The sequence below is a fragment of the Myotis myotis genome, unplaced genomic scaffold (genome assembly GCF_014108235.1).
Source record: "Myotis myotis isolate mMyoMyo1 unplaced genomic scaffold, mMyoMyo1.p scaffold_m19_p_7, whole genome shotgun sequence".
Taxonomy (NCBI): domain Eukaryota; kingdom Metazoa; phylum Chordata; class Mammalia; order Chiroptera; family Vespertilionidae; genus Myotis; species Myotis myotis.
The window spans coordinates 92,828,660-92,849,913 of NW_023416379.1; the positions used below are offsets into that span (position 1 = coordinate 92,828,660).

The 21,254-nt window shown below is 53.9% G+C and overlaps 1 protein-coding gene across 7 annotated transcripts in view; it reads right to left on the bottom strand.

The window, feature by feature from the left end:
• PPARD (peroxisome proliferator activated receptor delta) overlaps positions 1-21,254 on the bottom strand; it is a 79,667-nt gene that overhangs the window by 4,758 nt on the left and 53,655 nt on the right. For 4 of the 7 annotated variants that reach the window (XM_036316664.1, XM_036316667.1, XM_036316666.1 and 1 more), the window contains 3 exons: positions 8,231-8,457; positions 1,678-1,832; positions 84-222 (listed from right to left, as the gene is read on the bottom strand). In XM_036316664.1, the coding sequence (XP_036172557.1) occupies positions 84-222; positions 1,678-1,832; positions 8,231-8,360 (424 nt within the window). In that variant the 5' untranslated portion in view covers positions 8,361-8,457. Of the gene's footprint in view, positions 1-83; positions 926-979; positions 1,037-1,677; positions 1,833-8,230; positions 8,458-21,254 lie in introns of those variants that run through there. The other 3 variants (XM_036316668.1, XM_036316662.1, XM_036316663.1) reach the window with 3 other exon arrangements.

The window sequence follows — 21,254 nt, forward strand, 5'->3', positions numbered from 1 at the left end:
CAGGCACACGGAGGCGCCCTTTATGCGCCGGGACTGGCTTCACCCTGTGTGGGCCGGTGGCCGTGCCGGCGGCGGGCTCTCACCGTTATGTGACATGCCCAGCGCCAGGCACTTGTGGAAGCGGCAGTACTGGCACTTGTTGCGGCTCTTCTTCTGGATCTTGCAGCTCCGCTCACACTTCTCGTACTCCAGCTTCATGCGGGTCGTCCGCCGGAAGAAGCCCTGAGGATGGTGTGCAGGGAGGAAAGGGCACAGGGAGGGAGCGAGCTGGGGAACCCTGGCCATGGTTCCCCAGTTCTCGTACTCCAGCTTCATGCGGGTCGTCCGCCGGAAGAAGCCCTGAGGATGGTGTGCAGGGAGGAAAGGGCACAGGGAGGGAGCGAGCTGGGGAACCCTGGCCATGGTTCCCCACTTCTCGTACTCCAGCTTCATGCGGGTCGTCCGCCGGAAGAAGCCCTGAGGATGGTGTGCAGGGAGGAAAGGGCACAGGGAGGGAGCGAGCTGGGGAACCCTGGCCATGGTTCCCCACTTCTCGTACTCCAGCTTCATGCGGATCGTCCGCCGGAAGAAGCCCTGAGGATGGTGTGCAGGGAGGAAAGGGCACAGGGAGGGAGCGAGCTGGGGAACCCTGGCCATGGTTCCCCACTTCTCGTACTCCAGCTTCATGCGGGTCGTCCGCCGGAAGAAGCCCTGAGGATGGTGTGCAGGGAGGAAAGGGCACAGGGAGGGGAGCGAGCTGGGGAACCCTGGCCATGGTTCCCCACTTCTCGTACTCCAGCTTCATGCGGGTCGTCCGCCGGAAGAAGCCCTGAGGATGGTTGCAGGGAGGAAAGGGCACAGGGAAGGGAGCGAGCTGGGAACCCTGGCCCATGGTTCCCCACTTCTCGTATTCCAGCTTCATGCGGGTCGTCCGCCGGAAGAAGCCCTGAGGATGGTTACAGGGAGGAAAGGGCACAGGGAAGGGAGCGAGCTGGGGAACCCTGGCCATGGGGGGCTGGGGCCCCAGTGTGCATGACGATGCAGAGACTCCTGAACTCTGGAAATGGGCGGGAGGGGATTTTGTTGGAAGAAAGTGGGAGAAGGTAAACAACTTTAAAACTCCTGAAATAATTAAAATAATATGCCATATTATGCATATTAAATATGCTTTTGTTAATTTGGTAACAAAACTGTATCATGACTAACTTGATTTATTCATAAATGTACTGGTTCTGTGTATTTCCTAGGTAGTGGTTTAATAAAATGTGAAAATGTGATGGGTGTGCGGTGAGGAGGAAGAACCCAAAAGAAATGCAACATTTCTTTTTTCTCCCCTCAAAGAGCCCCCTTCAGGCTTAGAGGTGCAGGAACCGGACCTCAGGAAGAAGCCCCGGCCTAAGACCCGCCCCTTTCTGTCCCGCCCGTCTTTCCCAGCCCGGTCCCCAGGGGGCGCAAGAGGCCAGGGAGCCCAGGTCAGCGGCTGAGGTGCCTGGCAGGGCAGCCCTGACAGGGAACCCTCCTCTCCAGCAGGCCCAGAGCTGAGGCTTGGAATGAGCCCAAGGCCCTGGCGGCTGCCCAGGCAGGAATTCCGCCGTGGGTATTATCAGGGACCCGCCCCTGGCAGGGAAAGCCTTTTTGGCAAGTTAACTCACCATGTGGCCACCGCCCTGCTGGCCAGCCAGCACCCACTGCCCCTACCTTGCAGCCCTCGCACGCATGGACGCCGTAGTGGAAGCCCGACGCCTTGTCCCCGCACACGCGGCACTCCATGTTGAGGCTGCTGCCCGGGGCCCCGTCACAGCCTGTCTGCAGCTGGTCCAGCAGCGAGGGTGGGGAGGCGCTCCGGGAGAGGTCTGCAGACACACGGCACGACACGGGCGCTTCACGTTCTGCCGGCTGGGCCCGTTTCTCACTCACACAGCCCTGGCTCAGCCACGTAAGAGCTGTGTGCCATGCGGGCCAACCTTTCTGAGACCAGTTTCTTCGTCTGGAATGTGGGGCTGACAGCATCTCTGGGAGGCTGGCAAAGTTTCCAAAGCATCCCCCCAGAGCTGGCACAGCAGGTATCCCAGAAATGGCACTGCCTGTGGGGGGTGAGGCAGCGCCTTCCTGGGCTGGCCGAGCCCATGGAGAGGAGAGGGTATGAAGGGATGGCTGTGTTTTGGGAGGAGGGGAGGAAGGGGGAGGAAGCAGATATTGATATTTTATTTTTTAAAAATATTTTTATTGATTTCAGGGAGGAAGGGAGAGGGAAAAAGACAGAAACATCAATGATGAGAGAGAATCATTTATCAGCTGCCTCCTGCACACCCCCTATTGGGGATTGAGCCCACAACCCGGGCATGTGCCCTTGACTGGAATCGAACCCAGGACTCTTCAGTCCGCAGGTGGACACTCTATCCACTGAGCCAAACCTGATAGGACAGCAGAGTCTCTTCAGATTATCCTTAGGAAGGGGCCCACGTGGGGTGTGGAGTGTGTTTTGAGAAGATGGCAGAGCGCAGACCTGGGAAGTCTGATTCCTGCATGGACGGCACAGATGCTTGTAAAGGCACTCCCAAGCTCAAGTTCACTCCCGCGAAACAAGCTCACACAGGAAGGGCGGAGGTGTCAGCCACACTGGCTGGGCAGCACACTGAATTTCCAGTGTTTTTCTATGAAATGTACAGATGTTTGAACCAGGTGCTGACTTAGCAAGGAGAGCACTTGGCATGGCAATGACTTGAGGGCATACACACCGTCAGAGGACTTAGTAAGAACGGCTGGGAGTCTCTTCTGAATCTCTCCTTTGTGCACTCAGGAGTGAGCCCTGGCCTTGGAAAGGGGCGCTGCACTGAGCCCCAGCCTCCTGACCCTCCCTGTCCTGCCTCTGCCACGCCAGTCTGCCCATCTGCTGCTCTGCTGTCTTCCTGATGACCAAGCAAGTGCTTGGGGCAGGGTCCAAATCCCACATCAGAGAATTGGGGCTTAGAGCAGACAGCTCTAAGGGAGACCCGAGCCCAGACGTAACATTTTCCACTCCGCAAAAGATCTAATTTTCCCCACTGTGGAGTGACTTCTCCCCCTTTCTCCTTGCCCCCTTTCCTCCCCCCGCAACCCCGGTCCAGGGGTGACAGGAGGAAAGCTGCCGCCTGGCCCATCCTGGATACAGAAGGGGAGCACAACCAGACCACAGCAGAGGACCACGCCTCTGCCCTCCCTGGCAGATGAGGCAGGGGTGACACAAGTTCCTGGTCCCTAAAACTGCCTGCCCTGTCCCAGAGCCTCAGCTCTGAACCTTCAGTCATTCCAAAGGGAAACCCCCAAGCCCACAGATGAGGAGAATGGGCTCCTCCATCTCCTGGGCAAGGAGCTGCAGGGAGACTGCAGCCTGGGAGGGCAGTCAGGGAGGCCTGGCGGTCTCAGGGCGACAGGACAAGGCACCCCTTGCCTATCTGAGAAGAATAAGGAAACAAATGACTGGTACACCAGGCAGAGAGAGGCAGGGTGAGCGGCGCTGGGTGGGCAGCAAGCAGGGCACGCATCCCGCAGGGGTGCCTTTTGTTGGGTGTATCGGAGATACTGAGGTGGTGGGGTGGGTTTCCCAAAGATAAAGGTTTCTTCCTGGATGCCCACCTGGCTTAAGGGTTCATCCTCAAATCACCATCACATCCTACCTGAACGTAATGGTGGTGCGATGACCCATTCTAGGGACCAGGTTCTCAAGGTTCCATCACCTCCCATGACCTCCGGTGGGGGCCAGTTCTGAGAGGCCCTCCCCACACTGGGGACCCCTGCCTCAGTGCCCCTCAGGAAGCCGGGAGAAGTGCCCTGGGCTTGCTATTTGAGGGCCGCTGCCTGCACAGCTGCTCTCTTCAGCCTGCCCAGCGCATCCTCTCTTAGCCCCTCCTCTGCTCTCAGGAAATGCACTTGCTTGCCCAATGGCCATCATGTGGGCCCTAAGCCCTGCCTCTGAACTTCCCCTCTAGCCACACCCTGCCTGCCCCCACCCCCGAATGTCTCCTACCTTTACTACCCCTAGGAGGGCAGGGGAAAGAATAAGCATTTATCAAGCCCCCAAGAAATGCCAAGCACTTTAGTGTCTATGCCTGTATCATTTCCTATCGCTCTAGAAGACAGTAACTGCCACCATTGAAAGGTGAGGACACTGAAGCTCGGTGAGGCTCAGGGATTTACCCAAGGTCACCTGGATACGTGGAGGGACTGGAACGGGAACCTAACCCTGACTTCCCTGCAACGGCTGTGTGTCTGCACCAATCACACTCTCAGCACATGCCTGCTGTGTGCTAGGTGCTCCACTGGGTACTTTACATCATCAAAACCATCTTTCCAGCAGGTCTCTTATCCCCACTTTATAGGCGAGACAACGGAGCTCAGGTTAACACGCTGACAGCGGCTGAGGTTAATGTGATGTGCCTACTTGGCCAGGCCATGGTACCGTTTTTGGTCAAACATGAGTCCCGATGTTGCTGCGGAGGTGTTTAGGGGTAATTAACATTCAAACCACAACTCTGTGATGGGAGCAGGCCCGAAGGAAGGAGGAATTCTGTCTCCCGACTGCATCTGGGCTCCCACATCACCTTCCCTGGGGGTACACCCTGCTGGCCTCTCCTATAGTTTAGACTCGCTAGTCCTCACAGCTGCTTGAGCCAAGTCCTTAAACTAAGACTCCCAGTCTCCCTCCCTCGCTCTCTATACACACTCACACACACACATGCTGTTGGATCTGTTTCTCTAGAGAACCCGAACACAGTGATGGTGAGGTTTATACAGGCCTTGGGCTTACCCGCTGCACTCGTCAACTTCCCATACATATAAACACGTGCTCATTCCTCCTGATCAATATTGTGATTATGATAAACAAGGAGACACACCACTGCTGGGAATGACACTGTGCATCACTCACTGTTTGGACTTGGCATAAACACTAGCCCCTCCCCCAGAGAGTGAAGTATCAGTGGCACTATCTTTGATTACAAGTTGGGCAAATAGACACTGTTGACCTTACTCCCTCACTAAGTGCGCTGAGAACCCTGCGTGTCTAGTCTCCACTGCCAGAGGCATGCTGCTGTCTGAGCTGGGAGCCCGGAGGGGCTGGCCCTGTCTGTTTACTTTGCTGGCAGAGCCGCACAGAGCACAGCTTCAGGAGTCAGGGCCAGCTCTGCAGGGTTACCCAGCAGCCTCCTTCCTCCTGCTGTCCTGTTTGCCTGGACAGTGGGCTCCTCGGGGCAGCCACCCAGCCTCGTCTGCTGAATGGCTGCCTGGACGCCCACTAAGCACTTGCTGGGAGGAGGTGCCAAGGCCAAGAGGAAGGACACTTTATCTTCCTCAGCCCCACACTAAGGCCCTCACCTTTTTCTTGGGGTGACTGGGATGTTCATCACTGAAAAGGCGGGGGTGAAGACAGGAGTGGGGTGTGAGCACCAGCTCCAGCTCCCCCCGCCTCCACCCAGTCGGGGGACCCTGGGCATGCGAGTGTCCTGAGCGCTAAAGATGAGGCTTGTCCTCCCTGCCTCCCTGTGGGGCAGGAGGAGGTGCTGGCAGGTCCAGAGATGCAATCAGTGCAGAAGCTCTGAAGGGTCAGGAGGAAGCAACTGTGCAGCCTTCCTGCTGTTTTAGGCTCAAACTGCACCCCATCCTCAGGGGTCCCTGAGGGGACTCTGGAGGGTAAATCACAGATCATGGGGTGGGACAGGGGACCGGCAGGTGCTGAGACCTGTGGCGTGTCCCAGCCCCATTTACTCCTCACCTGGCTGGCCCTTGAGGTGGGTAAGACGAAGCCTTTAAAGGTGAGGAGACTGGGGCACGGTGAGGCCGCAGCTCCCAGTGCAGACCTGGGACTCCTGCCCTGGTGTGAGACCCCCAACACGGACAGGTGAGGCTGCCTCCAGAGCCCTCACCTGCGGCCTTTTTGTTTTTAACCTTTTAAAGAAAAGCAATGTAACTGCTTTTTGAAGTAGGAGAGCACTCCAGGCCTGCTGGGAAAAACACGGTGCGGAGCAGCTTATGGCAGATCCTCTCCACCCATGAGCCCACGGGTGAGTGGCCCCTCTCGTCCTGTGTGTCTGCTCCCCCAGTGCCTTCTGTGATGCATGAGGGCTGTTTTTAAGTTTTCAGCTGATGGAGTGGAGATTCCTTTTTATTACTATTATTATTGATATTTTTTAGAGAGAGTGGAAGAGAGAAAAGGGGGGGGGGGAGAGGGAGAAACATCCATTGGCTGCCTCCCGCATGCCCCCTACTGGGGATTGAGCCCGAAACCTAGGTATGTGCCCTGACCGGGAACTGAACTCTTGACCTTTTGGTGCACAGGACGATGACCAACTGAGCCACACCGGCCAGGGCATACATAAGGATTTTTAAACAATGGGATGTCCAATCTGTCAGGAATGTGCTCCCCTGTCAGCACACTCAGACCCACCTTATCCTTTTCAATGACTCCAGCATTCCACAGTTTACATAACCAGTTCCCCACAGATGGGCGCTCTCCAATTTTTGCTTTCGGGAACAGAGCTGCAGTAAACAAGTGTGGCCATCTCCGTGCAACTGAGCGAGTGTTTACGGGGACACACTCCTAGGGGGGGACGCAGGGCCCAGGAAACACATATGCAAAGTGCTGGCTGCTGCCCTCCACTCCTGCGGCTACCGGGCCGTGTCCTCAGGCTCTGGCTAACACGTCCTCTCTGCCAATCTCACCTGAAGACACCTTCTTGGATCAGGGAGACTGAAAAATGCTTTGTGTTTTCTAGCCATTTGTATTTGTCCTACCGAGAACTGCCTATTTCTACTTTTCTGCTGCGTGGCTTGTCTTGTACTTTGTGGGAAGTTTACCTATATTATGGCTTTAACATATGGTAATTATGTTAAACAATCCCCTCCTGTTTCAATTACTGAGCAAGGACGTCTTTTTACTTCCACTTCACTGATTTATTGATAAACGGAATCCATCAAGCACAGGGTGGCTGGGCAAATTCTTCCCCAGACATCCCCCCTTGTGCCCTAAGTCCCGCTGATAAAACTCCCCGGATGCTGTCACCGCGCCCGCCTTGCCCTGAAAAGGAAGCTCTGAAAAACCCAGCAGCATGGCTCAAGGATTCGGGCTCTCTTAGTGCAGCCCAGGCAGGAGCCTGTCCGCAGCCTTCACTCGTCTTACTGATTTTTAGAGGGGGGACATCAATGTGAAAGTGAAATATGTTTTTATTGATTTCAGGGAGAGGAAGAGAGAGATAGAAACATTAATGATGAGAGAATCATTGATGGACTGCCTCCTGCTAAGGATCCAGCCAGCAACCTGAGCAGGTGCCCTGACAGCAAAAGGAACTGGAAACCTTTTGGTAAACAGGACAATACCCAAGCTACTGAGCCACACCAGCCGGGGCCCCCCACTTTAACTTTTATCTCTGACACCACCCACCTCCTCCTCCCCGGGAGGCACAGGGACCCAGAGCCCGCCCTTAGGAGACAGGCCTGCTCCTCTGCCGTGAATCGGCAGCTGTGGCAGGAGCTCCAGCAGCTAAAACCAGCAGCGAGGTCAGCGCGTCCCCTCCTGGTAGTGTATCCTGGCCCCAGTCCTTCCCGAGGGAAGGGAGCAAGGATCAGCGGGCTGTGATGGCGCTCGGGCAGCTGGGCAGGGAGCAGGGAAAGCCAGGGGCTGAGAGAAGTGGGTCTGGGTGCCCTTGAAGGAGGACACAACACCATGATGGGATGATGAAGATGCTGACAGACAGTACAGGGTACCAGAGAAAACTGTCTGCACTGCTGCGGACAGTGGGTAAAGGGAACCAACAAGTGAAATAAGAGGAGCTAAAAACTGGCTGCACAAAAGTAATATTCGTTACAGTTAATCGCACCAACTGCTCAGCACTGATGCCGCATTACGGTTCAGCTCAATGGCGTGTACAATTAGCACCAGACAACTGAGCTGTGTGTTCTGAGTGATCATGACAATCACAGCTACAGGGATCTTTCTAGTGTGTGGCTGTTAATCAGATGGGTCCCTTGCAGTAGTCGTGGCGGAACAACCATGACAACATGCACGACGCACGCGAATTCCAGTAACTCTCACAGAGCCCACTCTCCACCCCCCGGGATCCTGTCTGTTGTACAGAACGAAGTGGTGCCCCTGCCCACACTCCTGCCTCCGATGAGCAGCACAGCGGGGAGTGAGCCAGGCCCGCGGCTCCAGCCCTACGGCTGCTCCTCTGCACTCCCCGAGGTGTGTGAGCCGGGCTCCTGTCCCCGCCCTCCTCACCTGTGTAGCTGCTGGAGGGAAGCGGGTGCTCTGGTTCTCCATTGAGCTCTGCGGCTCCTTGTGTCTCTGCCACTTCCTCTTTCTCCTCCTCTTCCCGAACCTCAGGGGCTTCCTCCGGTGGCTGCTCCATGGCTGATTTCCCCTCGGCGCCACGCCTGCAGGCCCGGTCATAGCTCTGGCATCATCTGGGTCTGGATGCAGATGGACCCCAGGGCAGTTCCGTCAGCCTGGGCAAAGGGGAAGACAGGAAGAGGATGAGAGGGCGGTGGGAGTGGGGCATGGCTCAGGGTCATCGGGGGCCAGCAGAGCAGGGGCACCTCACCTGTAGGACTCTCCCACGGTCTCCACTCCTTGCATCAAGGTCACTTCCCCTCCCACCCTTTTCCCATTGGCTCTTGCAGCAGGTCTGTGGGGCTCAGAGCAGTTCCCATCACCCAGATGGGGTGACACACCTCTCTGCTACCTTTCCCTGCCTCCTCGGCAGCATCCTGCCCTTTGAGTTCCCGGAGTTTTCGGGAGACACACGAGAAAGCCTTGAGGGCTTTTCAAATGCTCAGTCCCCCTGGAGATCCTGCCGCACCAGTACCCGGTCCCAGGATCACTGCTCTCCAAAGCCACCTTCGTGAAGGAAGTGTTAGGGTGGATAAAAGGCGTGAGCTCCCGCCAGGCTCGCTCACAGCGACAGGTTTGCAGAGCCACCAGGCAAGGGAGACACACTCTGTCCTGGAATCTCCCAAACGGTGGGCTCCTAGATGGTGACCCCCATGTTTACACCACGAGGAGGAGATGGTTCTAACCCTCTGCAACTAAGATACTGTCACAAATGCCAGTTAGAGGTGTAAGCGCCTGCGGGGGGGGGGGGGGGGGCCTTCCTGCAGGGAACAGTAGGGAGAGGTCCGAGAAGGGTGGATTTTGACCAGGGGAGATGGTATGGAACTCCGCGTGGGGATACAGCTTGAGAAAAGGCTCGGAGGCAGCACAGTGGGGACCGGCGGAGTCCTGTTGGCTGGGGAGTGAGGTGCTGGAGAGAGGACCTGGCGGGGTGGCTGGGAAGGTGGGCTGTGGCCAGGCATGTGTGCTTCAGAGCCCTGACCCTAGGAGTGAGACGGACCTCATCCCATGTCAGGACAGGCCTGGAAGGGCCAGGAGCAGAAAAGACCTGCTCTAGAGAGATTCAAGCATCGGTGGAACCCCTTATCTTGAGGTCTCACAGGCAGCTCAAACTCCACCTATCCCAACAGAACCCACCGTCTCCCCCCACACTCCCCTTTCCTCTGTAACCCCGTTTTAGTGACCCACCCGCCCATCTACCCACTTATCAAAGCCGGAAGGCAGAAGCCATCGGAGATCCTCCCTCTCTCACCCTGCTCCAGGCTTGCAAACTTGCTGCACTGGAGTCACTGGGGAGTGTGGTGATCTGGATGTCTGCACTCCTCCCAGAAATCCTCATTTGATGGGTCTGGGAGCAGCTTGGACATCGGAATTTTTGTTTTATTCCCCTGGTGACTGTAACCATTCCTTCCCATCAGGCCTTCATCTTCCCGCTTGGATTGACACAATAACCCCTCAGTTGGTCTCCTGAGGCAGTTTGGAAATCAGCCCCAGAGTCTAAGCTGGGGAGTTGGAAACCTATAGCTGGGGCATCCTTGTTGATGTGACAGCCATAGGAGGGATTCAGCTCCCCAAGGGAGACAGTGACATATCAGGGAAGGACAGGAACAGGCACCAGAGCAGACAACGGGGCAGTGGCCAGAGGCAGGGCGGACTCGGGACAGCCTGCGTCTCAGAGCCAAGGGAAGGGCTGTTTTCAGGGGGAAGGGGTCAACCAGCTCCAATGCTACAGGGCTGTAGGGCGATAACTGATCCCACTGGATGCAGTGACTGTGAGGTCATCAACGACCTCGTGAAGCAAGTGTCAGCCAAGTGGCTGGGATGGACTCCGGGCTGAAGAATCAGTGCTAGTGAGGAAGCTGGGACAGTGGGGGGGAGGGTAATTTTTGGTGACTGTGTCAGGGAAAGAAATGTATACACACTAGACTGAGATAGTAGCAAAGCTGGGGAGAGGTTTTTCAGAATAAAGGAAACTCAAATAAGCTGTGGACAGAGGAGAGATCTGCGGCGAAAGACAGGAAGATCCAAGGGGGAAGCCAGGGCAGGATGACTGATGGGAGGGGAATGATTCAAGGGCCCAAGATGAGGAAAATATGAAGAAGCATCATAGCAGTGTGTGTACGTGTCTGTGTATGGGGGGGGGGGCGGTAAAGTTCAAGTGGAATGGCCTCACAGAGTAGAAGATGGGACTTGAAGAAAGCAAAGGGCTGGGGGGAGGAGAGGCACTCTGGCAAACATGGTAGGGAATGAGCTGGAAAAGAATAAAAAGAATTAAAGGAAAGCTACAATAACTGAAACACGGCAATACTGGCACCTGAACAGACAATCAATAAAGAGAATACAAAAGTCTATAAATAGATGCAAACACACATGGAGCTTTAGTATGTTATAAAGACAGCACTTCAAAGGGGAAAGGTGGATCCTTCAATAAATGGTATGTAGTGATCCCTACCTTCCACCTTATACCAAGACAAGGCCCAAACAAATCAACGATTTTAAAGTGAAAACAGACAGACACTATACCAATAGTCTGGAGATGGGGGGGAAGACCTAAGAATGACACAAAATCCATAAGACTTTATGGGTTAAAAGAGTATGGGTAAAGATTAGTAAATCTGATTACAAAAAATATAAACTTTCTACGTGGTAAAAAAAAAAAAAAAGCATAAGAAAGAAACAGGTAATAAACTGAGAAAAAGATGTGCAGCTCTCATTAGATAAAGGGCGAATTTCCCTAAATAGTTCCTGCAAATTAATAAGCAAAAGACCAGCAATCCAATAATAAAATGGGCCGAGGATATAAAAAATGTGTACAGAGCCCAGCCGGTGTGGCTCAGTTGGCTGAGCATTGTCCCATGCACCAAGAGGTGGCTGGTTTGATTCCTGGTCAGGGCACATGTCTGGGTTTTGAGCTCAATCTCCAGTAGGGGACATGCAGAAGGCAGCTGATCGATGTTTCTATCTCATTGATGTTTCTATCTCATTCTCTCCCTCTCCCGTCCTCTCTCTCTTAAAAAAACAATCAAACCATATTTTAAAAATGCATACAGAAAAGGTATACCTTTGGCTCTTAAATATGTGAAAAGATGCTCATCATCATTAATAAAAAGAGAAATGCAAATTAAAACAACACTGAAATATACTTTTTAAGATCAGATTAAAACAAATGCTAACACATTGTTGCTAGGCACGTGGGAAATATAATCTCACACACCCCTGGTGGGAAGGTAAACTGGCACAACCTCTACAGAGGCTGATTTGGCTACATCTATCCAAATTACAAGCACACCTTCCCTTTGACCCAGAGACACCACTTGCAGCTTGTAACATAAGCTATACCTCCACTTGAGCAAAACAACACAATGTATTAGTACAAGGTTACTCATTACAGTACTATTTGACTAGTAGGAGGTGGGGAACCACCTCGAAGTCCATTAACAAGGACTTATGAAACAAATCATGACATGGAAACATGCAGTTCTATGCAGCCACAAAACAATGACATCATGGACTGGCAATGGAAGTCAAATACACAAGGAAAATTTTCAAAGGTAACAAGATGCCGTAGACAGGAACTTATAACTTCCAAACTATTACGGCGGATGGGGAAACAGGAGGAGTCGCGTGGAACGCTAGCTTTCTGCCTGAGAAAGTCTCGGACAGGACTACGGAGACAGAACCACTGCCACGTAGGCTGGTGGACTGGGTGCTGACACAGAAAGGACCGTGGTGGAAAACGGGGAGTTCCAGACAATCCCGCGGAGCTGAGTGAATGGCGTGTGCAGTGCCCATCTTAGTCTGGACGGGGTAGGATGCTTACGTAAGACGTCACTGCTGGGGGAAGCGGATGACGCCCGCAGGAGCCTGGCCACTGCTCCGCGGAACTAGCCCTGAACGCCCACCTCAGACTACTAGTTAGGTGAACACATTAGAGGCCTGTTTCCACGGCACTGCACACAGCTGAACACAGTCCTCCGTGAGCAGGGCAGGAGGACCCTTAGCTAAGGAGAGTGGGACTGTGGGAGGGGCTGCTGACAACACTGGCCAAGGACCGTGGCGATCACCGAGGGCAGCCTGTGACTGCGAGGAATGTACTGAACTCTCTAACGTCTGGAGGTAGAGGGGCAGGGGCAGGTGAGGGAGGAGGCCGATGGCTGAAGGGCTGCAGGAGGTCTGAGTAGCATCAAGAGGATGAGCAGCTCAGTGACAGAGGGTCAGACAACGTGACGTCTATGAGCCATGAGGTCAGTAGTGGCACTGGCCAGAGGGGTGAGTGGACACAGGGGGAAATGCACACCAGTGGTGATGAGAGCCAGTGAGTGGGGGACATGAAGATTTGGGGGTTCCCCTTAGCAGGCAGAAACAGAGGAGCAAAAACTGCAATACTACCTTGTATAGACACTTGACAAAGTATTTTCTCACACACTGCCTCATGCCCTCTGAGTGACCTTGGGAGATGGGAACAGAGTTCATTGTCGTGCTGAATCCTGGAGGGTGGGGGAGGCACCTGCTGGGTACACGATCAACAGGCCCTGCTCAGTCCTCCAAGCCCCATAAGGAGAGCCTTGTGTGCTCCCCTGGGCACATGAGGGAAGTGAAAACACCCAGGCCCGCAGAGCCTGACAGGGGGTCCCTGCAACACACCAGAGGATGACGTCGACGACCATGGGGTTTCGGACACAATGGAGTGGCAGCCTGGCTAGGCCTTGGCGAGCTGTGTGCCCGATACCCCTGAGCCTCAGCTTCCGCTTCCCCACTAGCTGGCTGGTTACGTCCCCATGCTCAGGGCTACTGTTCTCAGAGTCTGGGGTGCACATGGTGGCCTCTTAGGAACAGATGTGGTTCTGGGCCATGGCTGGAGTTTTGGTTTCGGGGCCAGGGTTCCTGGATTCCAGCCTGGAGCGTCTCTCTGGCTGTGACCTCTTCAGGACACCAGCTGAAGGGGGAGGGGAGCCGCAGTCTAGTTGCTCCAGAACCCACACACATCCCTCGGGCTGTTTCTATTTAGACGCAACCACAGTACTGCCCATCCCTGCATGTTGCCAGAAGCCATCCACCAGCACCAGGGCTGCCCCCCACCCTCCACTGTCTCAGCTTGTCTGGCCAGGAGCTACTTTGACACCCCCTCCCCCCTGCGCCCAGGCCCACAGGCTGGATTTTCCCAGGTAGCTGCCACTCACCACTGTCCTTGCAATGAACCCTATTCTCCTCTTCCCTCTTCAGGCCTGGCACTAAAAATAGCACACCCAGCACTAGGTTTAACTTTTAAGTGGCTGCACTGAGAAATTCTGGTCTTCGCTGTGGCCCCCCACCCCTCCCCGCCCCGCCCCCCTCCCTGCACTGTGCCAGAGCCAGGAACTCTGGTCATGGCAGAGCTTCACCCCTTAGGACAGTGAAGACGAACCTATGACATGCGTGTCAGAGGTGACACGCCAACTCATTTTTTTGGTTGATTTTTCTTTGTTAAATGGCATTTAAATATATAAAATAAATATCAAAAATATAAATCTTTGTTTCACTATGGTTGCAAATATCAAAAAATTTCTATATGTGACACGGCACCAGAGTTAAGTTAGGGTTTTTCAGCCGAAACCGGTTTGGCTCAGTGGATAGAGCGTCGGCCTGTGGACTGAAAGGTCCCAGGTTCGATTCCGGTCAAGGGCATGTACCTGGGTTGCGGGCACATCCCCAGTGGGAGATGTGCAGGAGGCAGCTGATCGATGTTTCTCTCTCATCGATGTTTCTAACTCTCTGTCTCTCTCCCTTCCTCTCTGTGAAAAATCAATAAAATATATTAAAAAAAAAAAAGTTAGGGTTTTTCAAAATGCTGACATGCCGAGCTCAAAAGGTTTGCCATCACTGCCCTAGGAGGTTGGTGCTGACCTCAGACAGGATAAGGGCTGCAGCCGGAGTGAGGAGGCCTGCTCTGCTGCCCCTTGGAGACAAAAAGTAGTATCTAGCAAAAGAATTTTTGCCAAACAAATGCCTGGACTGCTCTGACCCTGGCGCGTGCACACATACACCCACCCACCCACCCACACACACACACACACACATACACACACACATACCTGCAGCACACATGTATGCTGCATACATACATGTTCCCATTCCAAGACCCTTTGTCCCAAGAAGAAACTCAGGCCTTTGGGGAGCTAAGCGGGGGAGGGGGCATAGCTCCATTCAGTTCCCATTGGCAGATAAGGTTAGGAGCTTACCCCAAGTGATCCAGAGCTCTAGAGAGGTCCGGTCTAGGGCCTAGAGCAGCCGTGGGCAAACTACGGCCAGCGGGCCGGATCTGGCCGTTTGAAATGAATAAAACTAAAAAAAAAAAAGACCGTACCCTTTTATGTAATGATGTTTACTTTGAATTTATATTAGTTCACACAAACACTCCATCCATGCTTTTGTTCCGGCCCTCCGGTCCAGTTTAAGAACCCATTGTGGCCCTCGAGTCAAAAAGTTTGCCCACCCCTGGCCTAGAGCCTAGAGCCTTCCTCTTTCCAAGTGCAGTCGTCCTCAGGAAACAGAGCCTTCCTGACGCCCGCACTGGCAGGCTGTACTTCTGAGTGGGCTCAGTGAGTGTGTGGCCCCCTCACCAGGAGGCACAGCCACAGAGGCCTCGCTGGTCACCAGACCCCAAGCATGGTCACAGCTGCAGAGCCTTGGGCTCCCCACCTCCACCACCATGGTCCTTCCATTCTCCAGGGCTTACTACACACCAGGTCCATGTGTACAAACACATCTCATCCTCACAACGACCCCGAGGCAGGTACTATTCCTATCCCCATTCAACCGATGAGGAGACCGTGAACAGAGGGCAGTAACTGGCTCAGGTCACACATTAACGGAAGGAGCAGGACTTGAGCCCAGGCAGGTTGGCTCAAGTCCCAATCACTGTGCTGTACTCAGTTGTGGTGCTGGGTAGCTGGAGCCCCGAGTTCTGGAAGCTGCTCTTAGACTCAGTCTGGAGCCATCACCCCTGAAACCCCTGTCTAGCCGCCAGTTGCTATTTCTGTCAAGAACACCCCCATCAAAGCCCTTGGACACTCCCTGCCAGAAGACAACCGCTGTGCGCTGAAGACAGCACAGGCGCTGGTCCTGCTCCTTCTCCAGCCCAGCCCACGCGCCCATGTTCCCACATCACTCACTCCCTGAACACGGGGTTCAGCCTGGAATGCTGCCCCTCTACCAGCCAGGCCAGCTCCTTCAGGTCCACCTGCACCTCCTCCTCCAGGAAGCTCTCCTTGACCAGCTCCATTCTGTTCCTTCTTGCTGCAACCCTGGCCCAGGTCCTCCAGCTCTGCAATTACTGTACCAAACTGCCAGTCTGTTCACTGGTCTGGCCTCACCACGTTATCAGTCTCCCAGGCAGTGCCCTCTATCTTTCCAAGGTAGGACCCAGCACCCGCACGGTGCTCGGCATTTAGTGGGTGCTCAACATACACTTGTTGAATGAATATACAGACTGAAAGCATAACCACTGTCACACTGTTCTCCGCACAGCATTTGCCACTGTACTGATTCTCATGTATTACTGCCTTTGAGATGCAATAATTCACATAAGTTAATTTCACTGACTTCTGCGTGAGGCCTGGGTTCAAACCCTGCCTCTGCACCCCCTGCGCCCCCCTCCCCGAGTTCAGGTGAAGACACCAACCCCTCCGAGTTTCTCAGCCCTAAAACTGGAATACCACCTAACCTGAGCAGCTGTCCTAAGGATTAAACAGCCACGCACAACCGCTCACTGGTGCTGGCAGACAGTAAGTGTCCAACAAAGAGGGACTGTGGCTGCCGCTGTTACTGTCACTGTTGGCTCATTCTAGGGACTGTGTGGAGCAAGTGGTAGCCAGGTCCAGAACTGGACTAGCTTACTGCAATTCCAGGGACATAAACACACAATCTCCCAACTCCTTCCTTACAACCCACTGTGGGAACAGGGAACTGACAGGGAGCTCCCTACTCCAGCCCAGGCTTCACTGTTCAGACAGATGAGTCCAAACCCTCCTCCACTTCTCCCTGCTCCGTCCCCCACCGTACAGTGGACCCAGTTGCTGTATTTCCTCTCCCCATCTCCCCCACCCACACCCCATAGCGGGACAAGGGTCAGCAGCCCTAGCCCCACGTCTCAGGACCAGCCGTAAGGGAGGCCATGAGAGAATGGGCCTGGTTCATTTTCTCCCAAGCTTTCCAGTCTGGGTACTGACCCAATGCCCTGGTTTCCCTGAAGAGCAACTCCAGGGTGCTCTCTCCCCCATCTGCCAATCCGGGCACCCCACTCCCCTCAGGGCACACAAGGGGCCTGTGTGGCTTTCTGGCTGGAATGGATCCCCCCCAGCAGTTCGACCCTGGGCGTGGCCTGGGGCTGGTTTTGTTCAGAGCGCTAGAACCAGAGAAAAGATACCCAGGAGCCACCCTGCCCCTCACCTCTGGGCTTCTTCCAGTGCCACCAAGAGTCAGGCCCCAAGGCCCATGGGCCGGAGTGGAGTTAAACTAAAATAAAAGGAAAAGCTGGCCTCAGGGAGCTACTGAGAATGTGCCCGGAGAGAGATCCAGTGGGAAAAAGGCTGTCACCAGGGACCAGCAAGGAGCCCCCAAGGGTGCCCGCAGCCCGAGCAGGTGAGACTCTAGCCAGCAACTCCCCGCCCCGGCCGCCTCTGCCTGTGCCACTGAAGACTGAGGAGAGGCTGAAAACCTACAGCTTTCACAAGAAACACAGCCTCAACATGGTTCTTTTTTTCTGAGCAGGATTCTTATTTTCTTAATTACATTTTTCTGTGTTCTCCAAATTCTTTACAATGAGCATGAGATACTTTCATCACTGGGGGGGAAGGGAGAAATGTTTATAAAGTGTTTTGAACAAAGAAAACTGAGGAATTTGCTGAAAGACATAGAGGAGGTAAAAGGCCTGCCCAGGCCCTAGCCTGGGGGCTTTCGGGAGCTGAGGACCCCTCGCTGCTCCAAGAGGCTGTGCGGGGAGAGCAGCTGTGACAGCACCAGGGGCCACACCAGGGCCCCTTCTAGACCCTTCTCATCCCAGGACCTCAGGTGCTATGGCTGCTGTTGCCACCGATGCCCCTCCACTCTTCCTCTGGTCCCTGCCAGCTGCTTTCATTCACTCATTCTGCAAATATTTGTTAAGCACCTACCACCATGTGCCAGGCCACATTAGTCAAGAAACCAACACAAATACACAGCTAGGAAGGACAGCCAGGCTGTGGAGGACAACGCCGAGCGCAGCGGCGGCACTCTCGGAGCACGCCCCTCCAGGATGGGTACTCAGGAAGGTGTTCCTGAGATGTGGCCTTTGACCCAGAGGCAGGTGAGTGGGGTGACAGGGCAACAGGGAAAGGCCCCTCAAAGGGAGGAGGGCATGGACCCTCGGAGGGGTGGGAGCAAGGGCTGTGTGGCTGGCGTGCCAGGAAGGCAGGGAGGCTGGTCTAGTGGAGGCTGGCAATCCCTCGGGCCTCAAAGGGCAAGTGAAGGATATGGGTTTATCCGAAGAGCAGCAGAGAGCCTAGGAGGGTTATGAAGACGATGGACAGGTTCAGAGCTGCATTCCTCCGGCCACTGTGGAGGGCGGACTGGAGATCACTCAGCTGGACTCTCAGCCAGGGTTGCAAAGCTAGCGGGGGCACCGGCAGGACGGAAAGGCCACCCCCGGGTCCCCAGACACCTGCCTCTTCAATTCCTGGGGAGAGCCAGGCTGAGGAGTCAGGCAGGAGAGCCTCACCCAGAGCCGCATGCTCCCCTGGTGCCCACCTGTGCCCCACTGAGTGAAGTGCAGGGCAGGGAAGGGCAGGGCAGAAGAGCTCCATGGGCCCTGCCTGCTGACTCCCTGGCTCAGCCTCCCAGTGCTGTTCTGATCTTGGTGACTCCCAGCTAGACACACTCCTATGTGGGAGCACAAGTGCACCTGGCACGGTTGGCAAGAGGCCAACTGACTCGAACAGCCACATCCCTAGGCCTGACAACTCCATCCAAGCCCCCTCAAACTTCTGACACACATCTCTAGGGACTATGGACCAGACTCGCTACTCACACCCTTTTCCCTCAATGTTCACAAAATAATCTCTCTAATCTCAGGGAGAGGAAGGCAGACAAGACTGAGTGCGCCGAGCACCCACACTGCCCTCTGAGGCAGCTCTGACCAATGCCTCCTGCCGGGTGATGGAGGCTGGTGGCAAAGAAAGGGCAGCGCACTGACAGGCGGCGGCCTGGTGAGAGGGAATGAAACTGACCAGCCCGGGAAAACGGGACACACAGTCGGAGGTGGAAGGCAGAGGGGTGAGCAGGGCTGAGTGACTTCTGAGCCTCCCCAAGGACAGAGGGGGCCAGAAGAGCCCTCAGCGAAGCCAGGATCAGCCAGTTCGGCCCAGGAGAATCTGTGGCTCCTAAGTCCAAGCTTCCCCTGAAAGTGCTCATGCCTGTAACCTTGTAATTCCCCTCAGGAAACTGGACTAGGCTGTTCGATGCAGTGTTACTTTTAAAAATGAAATCAATTTTTATAAATATGAAAATTTTATAGTAATGAAAAATAACAGAAATATCTCAATGTCCAACAGTAGAGGAATGGTTAAATAAATGAGGGCACCCCCAGAAAATGGAGTATTATCCAGCCATGAAACTCATGTTTTCATAGAATATTTAGTAACGTTAGTGGAAAATAGCAGAATTCAATTATATAGCAAAAATCCTATAAAAATGACTAGAGAAAGAATGGAAGTTTCCACGTACAAATAGGGCAGTAGGTGAGTCACTGTTTCTATGTCCCTGTATGTCTTAACTTTCTGTACTGAACATGTATCATCTCCATCTCACTCGACCTTTCAGAGCCTGTGGTGCATTGCGGAGTCCTTCCTCCGTTACGCCTTCTCCTCTACTGGCTCCAGGTTTTCCTCTGACCTCCCTGGCTGCTCCTGAGCAATCTTTTTGCTGGAGCCAGTGAGCAATTTCTTCCTGCCCTCTTAGGGTCTCCTTCAATCTACACTCCTCCCTGCATGACCTTATGCTCATCCGTGGCTTTTGATACCTTCAGTATACTGATGGCTCCTATCTGTTTCTCCAGCGCAGATTCTCTGATATCTCCACATGGATGCCCAATAGTATCTCAAGTCTAATACATCCAAACCGAGCCCTTGCCTTCGCGCCCCCGCCCCCGCCCCCACCCCCGCCAACATCATTCCCATCTCAGTAAATGTCAATTCCAAGTTTCCAGTTAGTCAGGCCAAAATGTTGGTGCCAACAAATCCTGTTGGCTCTGCCTTTAATAAATACCCAGATTCGAATCACTGCTCATCACTTTCACTGCTATGACCCTGGTCCAAGCCAACATCCTCTCTCTCTCTCTCTCTCTTTCTTGTTAATCCTCACCCAAGAATATTTTCCCATTTATTTTTAGAGAGAGTAGAAGGGAGGGGAGAGAGACAGAGAGAAAACCATCGATGTGAGAGAGACACATCTTGGCTGCCTCCCAACTGGGGTTGGGGATCGAGCCTGCAACCAAGGTACATGCCCTTGACGGAATTGAACCCACAACCCACGATTTCCAATCAATCATTAGTCTGGGTTTCTTGACAGTTGTGGCCTGGCACATGGTGGTAGGTGCTTAACAATATTTGCTGAATGAGTGAATGAAAGCAGCTGGCAGTCTGCTGGCTGACACTCTAACTACTTAGCCAAACTGGCTGGGCTCTCTCTCTCTCTTTTGTTGTTGTTGTTAATCCTCACCCAAGGATGTTTTTTCCATTGATTTTTACAGAGAGTGGAAAGGAGAGAGGGAGGGAGAGAGAGAGAAAAACATCGATGAGAAAGAGACACATTGATTGGCTGCCTCCTGCATGTACCCCAACCGGGGCCAAGGATTGAACCTGCAACCCAGGTACATTACGTGCCCTTCAGTAGGATTTAAACCCACAATCCTTTGGTGCTCAGGCCGACATTCTAACCTCTGAACAAAACCAGCCAAGCCAACATCATCTCTTGCCTGTATTATTGCAACAGCCTCCTAGCTGGCTTCACCCCTCCACCCTCCCCACCACAGTCAGAGCAATCCTTTCAAGTCAGATTCTGCTCCTTCTGTGATCAAATCCCTCCAGGAGCTTCCTGCCCATCTTTACACTGGCCTGCCAGGCCTTCCCTCTCCCCTCCTGGTATACTCGGCCAGGCTGGCCTTGAACAACGCGGGCGCATTTGCCTCAGGGGCTCTGCAATTGTTTCCTCCTGAGGAAAATGTCCTACCTATTTACATGGCTGGCTGCCTCACCTCCTCAGGGTTTTGCTTAAACATGACAGTCAACCTGACCACAGGATTTAAAGTCAACCCAGCCCTCTCTCGGGCACTTCCATTTCTCTTCTCTGCTTCAGTTTTCTCTGTAGCTCTTACCACTATCTGGAATAGTATGCACGCATGCATGTATATATATGTATGTGCACACACATGTATAAAACATATGTGTGTATATGTGTGTGTATACATATATATGTATTTTTAAAACTAATTTGTTTACTATTTGTGTCTCCCCAAAAGGATATAAACCCCACCAGGCAGAGATTTTCATGTTAGATTCATACTGATCCTCAAGACAGAGGACAACTGGCAGACAGTAAATTTGCTGGACAAATGAATAATTTTTATAACTGGAAAAAAGATTTCCATTCATGGACCTGCCCCATAGAGATCACCTGTCCTCAGGTTTCAGTTGTCCAGGGCGCCCAGCTGCTCTCAGCCCATCCCAGTCAGACAAGGGGCTCATCGGGATGACAGTTAACAGGCAGAGCCGTGAGCAGGGGGCGCAGGAGTCCAGGCAGTGGCTCCCCTGCCGCCTGCCAGGGGACCTGGGGGAGGTAGCTCATTTGTCTTGGCTTCCTTTCCCCCTGCGAGGGGTGCTGGCTGCTTCTGCCCGCCTTGGAC